At 33.0% G+C, this 14308-nt stretch overlaps 1 protein-coding gene across 1 annotated transcript in view; it reads left to right on the top strand.

The window, feature by feature from the left end:
- The window catches only part of LOC118191165 (serine/threonine-protein kinase haspin homolog), a 36644-nt gene that overhangs the window by 20488 nt on the left and 1848 nt on the right, over positions 1-14308 (top strand). The window contains exons 8-9 of the mRNA XM_085812435.1: positions 2012-2243; positions 8734-8845. Coding sequence (XP_085668561.1) covers positions 2012-2243; positions 8734-8845 — 344 coding nt within the window. The remainder of the gene's footprint in view (positions 1-2011; positions 2244-8733; positions 8846-14308) is intronic.

Below are 14308 nucleotides of genomic sequence, written 5' to 3'. Positions count from 1 at the left end.
CTGTGAAAGTAGTAACTAAAGAATCTGAAGAAGGTTTAAACACACTTTTTTATTTAAAATTTTAACTTCACACACACAGCTTGTGCTTACAAGCAATCTCGGCTGCTTACAGAATTTCATGTAACATAAAAATGTGAATTAAAATTTAAGTTAACACTGGAGATTCACTGTGCAGAAATCTAAAAGTCTAACAAGGATTAGCTGAATTCTTATCAAATCCTAGACCGAATCGGCTATCGCTGGATAACGTGATTCTCAGAGTTGGGAGAAGAAATAATATTGTGGTCTTTGTCGCTACAAAAGCTCTCTGTCTAACTTCCAAGAACTCTGTTCTTAAATAAACGTATCTCATATACATCCTGGTGTGAGCTAACGAAAAGTAGACATAATAGCATATTTCAAATAGAAGGCTAATGAATTAGTTAACGCAAATAGTGACCAACAGACTGGCAACTTTTTTATGTACTTTTACCCGTGTTGAAAGACAATTTCTGTAATGATCTCACAATTCTCCTTTGAATTCATTCACAATTGTTTTGTCTCATCCTTTTATTAATCGAATATCAATGTTTATGTGTGATTTTACATCGTCAGAGTTGTTATTTGTGATGAATACACATAAATTAGGGTTCTAAAGTAAACAGGATTGAACGTAACGACTTTGTTGTTGATTGAAAAAATTACTCTTCAGTATTATTTGCTATTATCTAAAGAATGGTATGCTCTGAACACTGACGAATGCTGCCACAGTGAAATATTGACAATTTAATGGCCTAAAGATGCAACAAACTGGGTCAAAAGAGTACATTTTTAATTCTTGAAAAGTACATTTGATTCTAATATACTCTCTTCAGTTTCAATAAAAGATTTATATCTATGGCTATGGGATTTAAAATTATTAACGAATTCTGAATTCGATGCCTTTGACTCAAGAGAAAATATCAGAAGTAAATACGTACCGCAATTTTATTTTTGAAGAAATACAAAGTGTTGTTTCAGTTTAACAGGTATAAAAGAATAATATAGCATGTCAAAGCTCTTTAACCTGTAAATGCTATGATTGAAAATTGTTTGTAAATTGTATATTTTGCTTCCAAAGGTGCACAAATAAAGTTGTAAATTTTGAGAATACTCTTCAAATGCACATTGAGTCATTCATAGTAATGATGAATAAGAATTAGATTCTAAAATTAATACACTAACATATTCAGTACAAATGATGAAAATGGAGTGATATCAAATTTATTTCCCAAGTATACGATAAAAGTTATTAAGTAAATGCTGATATTTATGTCCTTGCGATCTCATAGCACCAACTGATGGCTGAGAGATCTCCTTGAATACTATCGTACTTAATATACTTCTTATTTTCAAAAATACATGAAAAGTCCAGAATATAAGATGTTAAAGTGAAGTAATAATACCAAAAGGAGCTAATGCATAGGAGTTTTTTTTGTTTGTTTTCTAATCATGTATGAGAAGACAGTATTTTATTTCTTTAACAGCTGTTCATATCTAAGCTGAAGATTCAAATCAAAAATTGCTGTTTTCGTTAAGATATTACTTAGATTAAAATTTCATTAAGATGTTACTAGGGGATGCTAAAAATGTGAAAGTTATTATATAAATTGCGTAAACAAAACCGCACTTAATTCAGTTGTTATTATTGCAAAATTGTGGTTTTAAATATCTTCTTTATGGTATCATCATATAGAATACTAGTTATCGGGATAAAAAGGAAAAAGTGATTCTATATTACCCATTACTAGTCTTCCTGAATCTTCTAAGAATATTGCTACACTAAGGAGAAATGTATTCTGCAGTTTTTGATATGTATGCCACTTGTTTTCTGATAAAAAAGAACTTTTCAGGATTGATGTTGATGATAGTCAAAATTTGTAAAAAAGGTATAATTATGTATAGTTACAAATATATAGTTATGTATAGTTACCAAAATACTGTAATTTTAGAGCTGTTACATTGCACTCAGAAAGTGAATTTTTTATGTTAGGTTGGAAGTTATCTCAAAGCAATATCCATCTTTAAACAAGTGGCGTTAGCTGTTGCTGTGGCTGAGGAGAAATTAGAATTTGAACATCGCGATTTGCACGTGGAAAATATTCTAATAAAAGAATGCGCAGAAAAGAAACTTGACTTCAAGCTTCGCAATCAGAAGTTTAGTGTCGAAACTTATGGAGTTAAAGCCACCATTATAGATTTCACTTACTCACGAATAATGACAGGTATGTGAGTTTGAAACATGTTTTAACCATGGTGATTTCCAAATATTTCGCACTGTACAACCATATGCAAATAAAATCAAAAATACAAATCCCATATTAAAAAATTATTTTATGCGTAGGTATCACTTACGTACGTTATGTAAAAAGAGCATTAAATTTTGTTAAGGTATTTTAATTTTGATGATGGGCACATAAAAATATCAACTACGTACTCAATTAAGAATTAAGTGCAAAAATAGATTCTCAGTATGTGCAATGACTGAATACTGTTACAAATACTGTTAAATGTTTTTTAATGTTGAGAATACTATATATATATATATATGTTTAAGTTTTTCCTTGTTTTTCGTCGTGTGTGTGTTTTGTGATACGAATTCTGAAGATTTGGTTTTATTTGACTTTATTCCAGTGCTTGATTTTTAATTGGTATCATAGTTTCAAAAAGCCCCTTAAATAAGTACGCGAATACAAATAAAACTATTTGTGTCCTTAATAAACTCTGCTTTCTAAACCTAAAACTCTCATATTACATAGAAAATGGTATCGGAGTTAATTTTTCAAATACCGAATAATATAAAATTTATAGGTGCTTATAGGGGCACTGAGTACACTCTAATATTGCTTTGTAATCGCCTAGAACTAAGCATATTCTTCTTTAATAGAACTGTTTTAAGTTATTATTGACTACAAAAAATAGAAAACATTGTATTCACCCTGACAAACATCTGAAAACAAGCTTAGTATCTGAGTATTGAAATTTTAATCGTTATTTACAGCAAGCATTTTACATTTAATGTATTTCTTTTATTTTTACTTAATAAACACTAAAGATACCGTCATTTTTTAAATGAAGTTTAATTTAGCTTACATCTGTTGTTAAATATAAACTAACACGTTATACAGTATTTTATAAACTTTGAAAATATCCACAGTCTATAAAAACTTTACCTTTTCATCTTTAATCGAATCTTATGAAAATTAATAATAAATAATTATATTAAATCAGGAGTAAAGTACCAAAGTTTAGTGCCTTTAATTACTCAGCAAATGAACAAGCGAATTTTATATTGCATTAATGTTGCTAATATGCAATACGAAGATATACTATACATTGCACTTTTCCGTTTATACCATATTCGATACTGTTCATATTTATATACACTTTTGTAAATAAATAAGCACTTATAATGCTACTTTCATAAAATTACTCTGATTCAGAGATTCATGTTTCTTGAAAAATATTTCTTGAAAAAAGTTTCTTGTTCAGATAAATGTTTTCTTGAAACATTCTTTTGATTTCTGAGAATATATAACAGATGTAATTTTACAGTTCCTTCTTTTAAGAGGCATTAAAGTTTCTATATTGATGATCAAAACTTAACAATCCCATTTTGTACTGGACATAGTTTAGAACAGTACGACGTATTGGATAAAGGAATAAATACTTAGTATATGGATATGGCGAGAAAACATTATCATTGGGAGCAAAGACGTAAAAATGAACACAGCACAATAACAATCAGAGGTATAAAATTTACACAGAACATTAAAAAACGTCTATACTGCCTTGCTTCACTGATATTTAGATGAATTACCGTCAGAGATAAAACAACGGTATGGTCTTCCAAGTTTTGCATCATATATCTATACTTTGAAAGGAGTTCGATACATTCTTGCGATAGCACTGCACACTTCTCTGTCAGCGCAGCTTTCATCTATTCAGTGGTGTTCAATGAGTGTGAACATTTCATAAAATAGTTCCCAGGAATTCCAACATGTGTTTAATGGGACTTAAAACGGAGAAACGGTCAAGCCATTCACTCGAACCCCGTTATCAACTTTCCAAGGAGTATCAACAGTCGCACTGCGATGAGGCATCGTGTTATCATCCATAAAGTAAGTTTCAATAGTCTATAAAATAAATTCTAAGTATATCCCTTTTGATTTAGTCTATATCGTCCATTTAATACTAATGACTCCTTGGTAAGATAATTTCGACGTGGATATCGATCTATTTTACATTTGTGAGATCGTATACGAAACTCATACCAGAATAATTGACAGCTAGAATTAGTGATAAGGCTTCATTCTTATTTTAATAAATAGGGTCTTACATTATTATACTGTTGTCTAGTCTTTTTGCTCATTGAACCAGCAGAAATAATGATGCAAACAGCAGGTGTTAGATAGAGACAACATACTAACTACCGAGGAAACAATTCACTTTTATGAAGTCATCTAGCATAACAAACCTCGATATCTGACACCATGAGAAACGTTCACACTATAACTTGATAGTCATAAGTGGCATAAGTATAACATCCTTGCTTCGCAACGAGATCCTGTTGCGTCATGGAAGTTGGTATAAGAATTACGCATAAGTTTACTTTCACCTTTTCATGTGCGAGATCACACTGCGCAAATTTATCTTCATTTATTATCTATAGTTTCGCCTTGTTCAGTAAGTTTGAACGAAGCTATGATTTATGAACGCTTTATGAATATGTTAACTGTGATGCTTAAGATACAGCGTGAAAGATTAATCTTTAGATCCTCAAGTCTCAGGTCAAACTGCCAACGCAAAAGAGATTTGCCTGGTATATTTCCCATGACAATCTGACAGAATATCAAACTCAGAATACAATCAGTGTCATTTTACTTGGGACTCAGGTATCAAAGCGCAGAATAATGCCTTCAGTCGCTGAATTAAACAACAGATTAGTATTAATTCGGAAGTAAAACAACAAAAATCAGCGTTATATTTTCAAAATTTTCGCAGGACTAGTTTCGATGGTTTTACCGAACCACCATCCTCAGCTGCAAAACCGCAAATGATTATTGTATCTTAATAACAGATTAGTAATCTAAAAATCTGCTATGAAATGCAAAGACTGAATCATTGAATCTAAAAGATAATTCTTTTTGGTCCTTTGAGAGGAAATTTAAAGGAACCACTCTTATTGCTATTCACTATAGGCAAAATGTTGCCCTCCTTATACTAGACGTGGCAAAAGTCTTTAACCACCTTCGGCATGAGAGACTTATAAACAGAATAATTCAGCTAGACTTGAGAAAAGACCTGATTCTTATCATCTTTCTACTTAACAGATCAGTGATAGTTAAACGACGACACTGTAACTGTCTTACCAAGACAATTTACATCGGTGGTCCCCCAAATGCCAGTTCTTGGCTCTGTTTCTTGGCGTTGTATCATTTGTAAATGTATGATTTTCCAGAATGTGAAGACAATATATATTATTTTTTGGCTAGCTGTACCGAAGACACCGCAATTTTTATGTAATTCTAGAAAGCCCAATAAGGCAATAGAAAAAATATAGGAGAAATTGTCTGAAATGAAAGCCTTGGTCTTGAAGTGCCTCCTTGGTTTTCGGAGATTCTAGAATAACTTCTTTAAAATTATTAGTAATTTGCATTATTCCACCAGAAACTGTGTGCTGCACAAAGATCTGAAGCTGCCTATTATTCATGAATTTATCAACAATGGAAAGAAACGTTCCGTAGCAAAGTTATTAGAATGAACAATAAATTCTGTTCAAAAACTCTGCTCAATTATTGCAGGAACAATGTAATCGGTGAAGAAAATTTATATCTGAGATCTTACGCCGTTCACTTACTCCTCAATTCTATTACGAGACAAGTATCTTATTTTCTTGGGAGTCATTATACTCCTATAAAATCTCATATGTATCATTATGCACAATTTCTTATGTAAATATTCTTATCAAGTTGTTTTCGAATTTTTTCTGCATCTTATATTCAGTAATCACTGAACAACTGATTACGTGGTCTATGTATGTACTGTACTTTACAATCAGTTATGAAATTTCTATAATTTTTCTTTTTGTGCCACATTTTCGAAACTTTTGTTTTACGGACTGCTTTTCTAGTAATTTTTTATATTTGCTTCTTTTTCTTTCACTAGCAGAAAGATACGTCTTTTTCGTTCGCCAGCAGTCAGCCTTTTATGGAACCCACATCCCAGGACTCTGGGAAGACAAGCTTATCCCCCCCAAAGGAGTAAATTTAGTTATGCTAGAAAATACCAACATAGACAATCTAACGAGAACCTTAATATTTAAGTCAAGTCTTTCATTCTATTGCAGCAAGTTTGCACTGATTTCTATGCCATGTTTCTATCAACCTTCAACATTGTAAAGTAGTCATCACTCGATTGTTCCCTATGCGCCACCGTAACCTATCCTTTAAACAGCTGTACCTCCCTTATAAAAATCCACTATACAAAGTTAATAGCAGTCATATGCTACATATTCCCAATTTCTTCTATCTTCTTAAGAATTCCATCATGTTTAAATTGATTTAAATATTTCCCAGTACTTGTTTCATTGTTTGAAGTGTTTAATGAAACTTGCTGAATATATATATATATATATATACTGGTTATCATAAATTAAGGAAAAATCACAAAAATAGCGATAACTCCCTCAAAAATAAGCAAAACCGTATAAAATTTGAATATGTTGCCAAGTAAGGGTAGCTGAGTAAAATTGCGATATGCAAATTAGTGGCGTTGCTTTCGGAATACGTCATCTGCGAGGAGCCTAAAAGCCCATGTTTGAGAGCAAGCCCACATATTTCACTGTGACAATGACATCAGAAATCCGAGATAGCAAATTCGTAACAATGACCTCCAGGCATCATTTGTCTGCAGAACTGCGATGGAGAGCCATTGGGAGACTAGAGGCAGGACAAAGTCAAAGAGAAGTGGCCAGATGGCTAAATGTGAGTCCTTCTGGGGTTCATAGACTTTGGAGGCAATTTCAAACCACAGATTCGGCATCTAGAAGTTTCAGCCAAGGACGGGCAACTGCTACGACGAGCGCCGATGACCGATATTTGACATTATGTGCATGCAAGAATAGAACCGCTACTCCGACTCTTCTTAGATCCTCCCTTGCTGCAGCCAATGGAAGGTTCGCATCAACATCAACTGTGCATGAAAGGCTTTACGAAGGTGGTCTGTATGCGATGCAACCAGCCATTTGAGTGCCTCTTACGTCACGCCATAGGAGAGACCGTTTTCAGTGGGCACAACAACATGTCCACTGGACACCTGATCAATGGAGGGCCGTTCTTTTTATGGATGAGTCCAGGTTTAGTCTAGAAAGCGCTAGTAGGTGTTATTTGATATGAAGAAAACCTAGAACCCATTATCCTCTGTCAAACATCCGTGAAAGAGATGCATACGGAAGGGCAGTGTCTGTGTTTGGGGTGGCATCTCTTTGGGTGGACGCACAGACCTCCATGTCTTTCCAAGGGAAACCGGAAATGCTCAGATTTATAGAGATGACATCCTTGATGTTTATGTGCGCACATATGCCGGGGTAATTAGTGATGCTTTCCTGTTACAGGACGACAACGCAAGACCACACAAGGCTCGCATCGTAGATGATTATCTTCAACAGGAAACAATTATGCGCATCGAGTGGCCAGCTCGATCCCTGGACTTGAATCCTATCAAGCACGTTTGGGATGCTTTAGGGAGACGTCTAGCTGCTCTCAATCCGCCCCCTCAGAGCCTTGTCGCGCTTGCAACTGCTTTGCAAGAGCAATGGCTCTTGCTTCCTATGGAACTGATAGACCACAGAATTGAAAGCATCACACATCGCTGTATGTGCTGTATGGCTTTTGAGGCGATCATATTCCATATTGAAGGTACTTTTCCTATAGCATATTGACACCTTCGATTTGTTCATTTTATACATGTGCTAATTTCTATACTACCATATTTGTCTGGTAATTTCTTTTTATGTTATTTGATACCTTACTATGTGTTGTATATTGTAGGTAAGCTTCATTAAATTCTACATGTAACTTTTTCATAAATCGTGATTTTTGTGATTTTTCCTTAATTTATGATAACCAGTGTATATGAAGGTGATCGCGCTCCTCATTCGGAAATTTAAGAGAATAATTGAATTTCTGCCGTTATCGTTTGTGTTCTAAAACATCATGATTCGAAAAATAATAATAAGCTTTCTGCTAAAGACCTATGATTATGCAAATCGTCGCATTTGTTTATCTTTAAAGAAAATGAAACTGTTTAATTTAATTTAAGAGGTTTGAGCCGCGAAATTTACGTAATTTCTCCATGTGTGTAATCTATCATATAGTGTAATAAAAGCCATTTCCAATTACGAAGTTCATCACAAAGGAAAGTCTTTTTTAAAAAAAGATAATCTTCGCGTGTTTTTGGATAATAAGCAAATTATTGCATCAAAGATCATTGCAGGTATTTGAATTGTTTACCTCTGTTTTCTAGGCACGCAAAATCACGCTATAGTAATCTGAAAAAAAATTCCCCGAGAAAAGCATTATGCTGTCATATGAACTTGCAAGTTTTGTTTGTTTTGATTTTTTTGAATAGCTAAAAGCAAACAGATGTTTACAATAAACAATGATAAATAAGCCATGAAATTCACAGAAATTCATGCTCATTTTTTAATTTCAGGTGATGGTGTGAAATATTTGAATTTAGACAATATTTATGATCCCAGGTCCAGATCGCCTGATGAATTCTTAGACCATCGATATGTGTATGCTAGAATGGGAGAAATGACTCAGTAATTAATTTAAGTTTATATCTTTTGTGTGCTTGCAAAAAATCTGCTCTACTTGTAATTTCTTTATTTAAAAAGAATTTCTGAATGTTTCATATTCAATTATCATTCAACACATTCATATCATATCTACTTGAAATATGCTATTTTTCTGTCGCTGTTTTAATAATAACCATTCCAATTATTTTAAAGAATGGCTTTAGAGAATTTAAATCTTACATCTAGTATCAGCCCAGGAGATGCATTTTATACGTTTAAGAAGATGAGAAATGCATAGAAATTTGTTTTATATTTGCTTTATGTTTCACCACTATGTATTGTGCGACGATAACTTTGAAATTATTCAATTTAGTTAGTGCTTCTTTTTTAATCAAACTGTTTTACGATGATGTTCTAAAACTGTCTTTTGCTTTCTTTTTTATCGCTGGCGCTGCTATGTTAATACTGAGTCGTTGTTCTCAGTAATGATGTCGATGAGCTTACTTTTACTTTAAATAGATAGCTCCCTATTTCAAAAATATATCATGTCTTTAAAACTGAGAAAATAAAAGGAAAACAAGTCAGAAACTTTGTTCACAAATCTTTTAATGTCTGTATTGGAACATACCTTGTCATCCGTTACGCTTAGTCAACTGTAATCGACGATAAGGTGCCAAATATGCGAGATCATACGATTAGAGCTCTGAGACTGGTTTCATGAAACGTGCTTAGAATGCAAAAGTTATTATTCACTCGTTTGCTCATTCATTTAATTCAACTATATCTCGTTACAATAAAATGATATCGTATAACTTGAAATTCATTTTACTAGATTTTGATTTAATGATACATTTTCCAAAAAGTTTTATAATCATTTATATTAATTTTAAGCTTAATGTAAGCTCAAATATCACGTTAAAAAGAAGTAGAAGATTAAAATGCATAATGATTTCAATTCTTTTAACATGGAAAGGGAGCTGGAAATTTCTTCTTCACAACAGAAATTACCAAAATAAAGAATCTTTGCTTTTAAACTTTTATCATGTTTACTTTTGTAATGTTTCAAGTTTCTTTCCACCATTATATTCTTCTGATAAATAACGTTGACAATAATATCTGCCAAAAAATCTAATCACTTTTTCACATAGCGGTAATTTTTTTTATGCTATAAGAGCTGGCTAATGAGATAATTCCTGAGCTGGCGCACAATAAATAGAGATTACAGTATAGAAGAAGTATAGTTCGATAGCTTTTGGTCTGCTTAAGGAAACAGAACGTAGAAAAAAAGTACCAAATCTAGAACTGTTTTCGAAGCTTAATATCCTAATGATTTAAGAATATCACCGCTGTAGCTACTACGGTACATCTGTGATGCAGCGGCTTTGGCGAGAAACGGGAGTTGCAGTGTTTCGCCTTCGCGTAAAACAGACGGTTACTAATACAGACGAGTAATTCATTCAATATCTGCAGTACACAATTAATTTAATGTACTATATACATACAGACGCAATTTAATATAAATGGTATATTTATTATTTTATTTAATACGATTTTGAACGCAATTTATTTAAATAAACAACATACAGAAACATATTCAAAATTTATTTTAGATAGATATTTTCTGGTGGTCACATTTCAGCAATTGCTGAGGTGCTGTTCTATTACCAGAAGAAGAATCGTCACCAAAGCTTTGCTAAGCTCGCGAAGAAATTGATGAGTCGAGAGTGTTGATGAAAGCACTTATCAAGTCGTCAGTGTTTACTTTTAAAGTCCTTACAATGTTTACTTTTTTTAAAGAGTAAGAATGCCTTTTCATGTGGTGGTACTGAAGTTTTTCAATTTTCGTTTAAATGGTACGCGTTAGTCAAAAGGTTTCTGCTGGTCTAGACCGTCAGTAAAAATTGGTGGCACTGGTAATATTGTCGAAGTTGACGAAAGTATGTTTTTCGCTTTAAAAAAAAAAAAAAAAGTTGCTGATATCCTTCCGCTCCAGCGTGTGTGCGGCGGGTTTGTCGGGGAATAAAAGAGTGTCGTTTAGTAGCTGTGCTTAACTGCCTTCCCAGAACTTTGCTTAAAGTTATTGAATAAAATATTGTTGATTGCACTATAATATATTCAGACTATTAGAGTATAACCCTGAAGGGTACTATTCTGTTTTGAGGGCCGTAAGAAAATTGCAGCGAAAATGTAAGCGCAAAAGCGCCAAATCTAGCAAACGCCCCCATTTAACAGCGCGCCAAGTCTAACGTACGCGTTGATTTCAGATTGCGTAAGTTTATATAGTTCTTATTTCTTAAGACGCCATTGAAATAATAGTTTAATTTTTAAATCCTTTTTTGATATCCTATGGATTTAACAATTTGGGAATTGCCTATGACGAAAAGTCGGCAATAGAATTTTGGGTAAAGTGCAGAATCACCCACTGCTTGACGCGTTTTTAAGAATTGCACAAACTTGGTATCCATGTGCACATCGACCTATTTTCCCTTAAAAAAAAATCCTAGAATTGCACAAAAATGGCACTGCGCACACCCTTGACTTTATCTATGTACAGATCAACCTATTTTCACTTAAAAAGTAAAAGAAAATTGACAAACATGCAATTATTTTTACCCTTGTAAAAAGCGACAAACAAATAAGTGAGCGATTCTGCACTTTAGCAAAATTATTTTCAAAGAAAAGGCATCATTCATTATAGAAAATTACGTTTGAACAACCAACGAGATGAAATTATGCTTTAGCTATAAGTCGGTAGCGAAATAGTGATGCAGGCATCCATTCAGTTATGTTTAGCAATTTTTATATAAATTATAATAATGATCTGAAGTAGTTATTTACTCTTATGCTTCCATTCAGTCATGTTTATCCTTTTTCATATAAATTATAATAATAAAAAAGTATTATATGAAATTAACCTTTCATCTAAATCAGGGGTCTCCAAACGTTTCAGCCCGCGGGCCACATTGGCGCTACTTTTTACGAAGTTTCGAGAGCGAAGATCCACTTAATCCATTATACCACGGCGCTGCACTATGATGAAGAGCATACACCTTTTTAACCAAAGCAGTAAATATTTTTGTGATTGGATCTGTATCCTATGATCTTATGAACAGCCTTGTTGTTTAGACTTTCATGTAGTTTCGCCTAACATAAATTTCTTAAAGCTGATTTTAAACATTTGTAAAAATATATTTTTGTCTCAGAATATCAGACATTTCTTCGATTTATGTACTTTACTTTTCAATGGATTTACCTCCCCGTTGTTACAACGGGACTTAGCACTATGTAAACAAACAACGTTGTTGTTTACACAACAACGTTGTTTTACATTTTGATCAGCTGCAAACTTTCGCTCGTAAGTATTTCATATCTTGGGCAAGTTTTGTGTGAAAAAAATCGTCCAAAATTAAAGTAAACTACAGCATATACAGAACAAAAATTAAGATTTAAATAAAATCACTACTGAAAATTTCTATGAACCAACTTATAAAACTACTATGAAAGTAGGAACGATAACACACGAAACCTTTATTCTTGTAAAAAGTACAATCAGAACTTTTTACTTCCTTGTACGAAGTAAAGTACTGTAATTACGAAAAAAATTCGGATATCATATTTTAACAAAAATATCAATTTTGACCGCTCTCGAATCCATTTGAACGATTTTTTGGCATGACATCTGTACATACGGATAGAGTAAAGGAACCTTTTCCCCAAAACGGACTGTAAAATGGATTTAAAATGAATTCAGGAGAGATATTTTTTGTGACGTCTGTAGGTACGTATCATATATTTCGCATAACTCAAAAACAAATAGCCTCAAAACGTTGATATTTTGTATGTGGGACTGATATAACATATACCTGTGCACCTCCCTTTTTGGTAGCAAGCGGCTGTGTCAGAAGTCAAAATATGTGTGTAATTTAAAGGACGTATGAGGAAGTCTTGGGGGACCACATGAGATTTGTTATACAGAGTGTTACGGTATTTCCCTGATTATAAATTTAGATAACATTTATTATATGTTTTATAAATAACGTGCATGATAGGCAATGCATTTCAATCTAGAAATGCATTGCCTATCATGTTATATAAAATAGTTAAAGTGTATTATTTGTTACTTTAGATTTTATAAAACTATTTTTAAAAAACCCTCTGGCGGGCCGGATCATTAGTGCTCGCGGGCCAGATTTGGCCCTCGGGCCGTAGTTTGAAGACCCCTGATCTACATTAAAACATCAATCTTAGATAGTTATTAACTATTATACCTCCTTTCTTATTATACTTCCTTTCTTGCCGCAATTATTAGGGTTGCCACAATTCTTTTTGGCAGCATTGGCATCAAAAATAATTTGGCGATTTCTTACGGCCCTCAAAACCGAATAGTACCCACTGAACAATAAACAAAAGCCGGCTTTGAACATTTCATTACATATTCATATATATATATGTAAGATAAAAAATATGAAGGCAAACTTCTAAATTAAATTCACTATAACCTCTTTTATTTTTTATTTCATTTGGAAACTTCACGCTCTGTCCTAAAAAATAAAGCTGTAAGTCTAAACTGTGTAATTCAAATTAATCATGCGATCTTTCGTAACCCTTAATGCAGATGCCTCTTGACCAATCACCAAACTGCAAACCAAAACTAAAAAACTGAAACTTGACTTCCTTCCTTTTTTTTCTATGAACTGATGCGTCACTTTTGCTTGTGCTTTCGTCTTGGCCAGACGTCTTTCCTCAATCATGTGTGTGCTGCTATATTCGCTTCTATGGCAATAATATCAAAATTGTAAATGTTCTTTAATAGGCAGGAGTAGAGTGCCAAGTGAATTGTGGCCACAAAATGAGAATTTAAATAAAAAAGGAATTTAATCCGGCTCGACTGCTCCCTCTTCAAAAATGGATGGACGCTCTAAGCATCAAGTATCTACGCAATTAGTATTTCTACGCATCTACGTCTCAGCGTTCTTATTTCATTGCCTCTAAGATTTTTCTGCCAGTACATTCTTTGGCCAATTTTAATTATGAAAAATTCTGCACGAGTTTGTTAAGCTATGTTCACAATGAATCATGGGAAAAGTCCTATTTCACCGAAAATTTTAATGCAAGTTTGTACCTCATTCAGGATCAATTCATGTCGTGTCATCCAACCACAGTTTCATTACATATATATATATATAACGAATGTTTTCGGTAATTGAATTTCTGTTACCTGGAGACGGTATATGAACAGTTTTCTTATTATAAATTATTCGTTTATATATATATAATTATATATATATTTGCTCCATATTACATAAAAAGTTTTTTTTTTTTTTTTTTTTTTTGTGAAAATTATAATTGCTAAAAAGTGAATGAAGTAAAATTTAATACTAGAACAACCATTGTGAAAAAAATGAAAAACTTACTGTTTCCGTAAACTTCTATTCTAGAAAGTCAAAAGGCGCCTAAAGTTGTTCAAAGATCGCATGTGAAAGAAGG

This window comes from Stegodyphus dumicola, chromosome 3 (genome assembly GCF_044657685.1).
Source record: "Stegodyphus dumicola isolate Sdum_Otavi_A_Nest chromosome 3, ASM4465768v1".
Taxonomy (NCBI): Eukaryota; Metazoa; Arthropoda; class Arachnida; order Araneae; family Eresidae; genus Stegodyphus; species Stegodyphus dumicola.
This window is presented reverse-complemented; position numbering and strand designations above follow the sequence as displayed.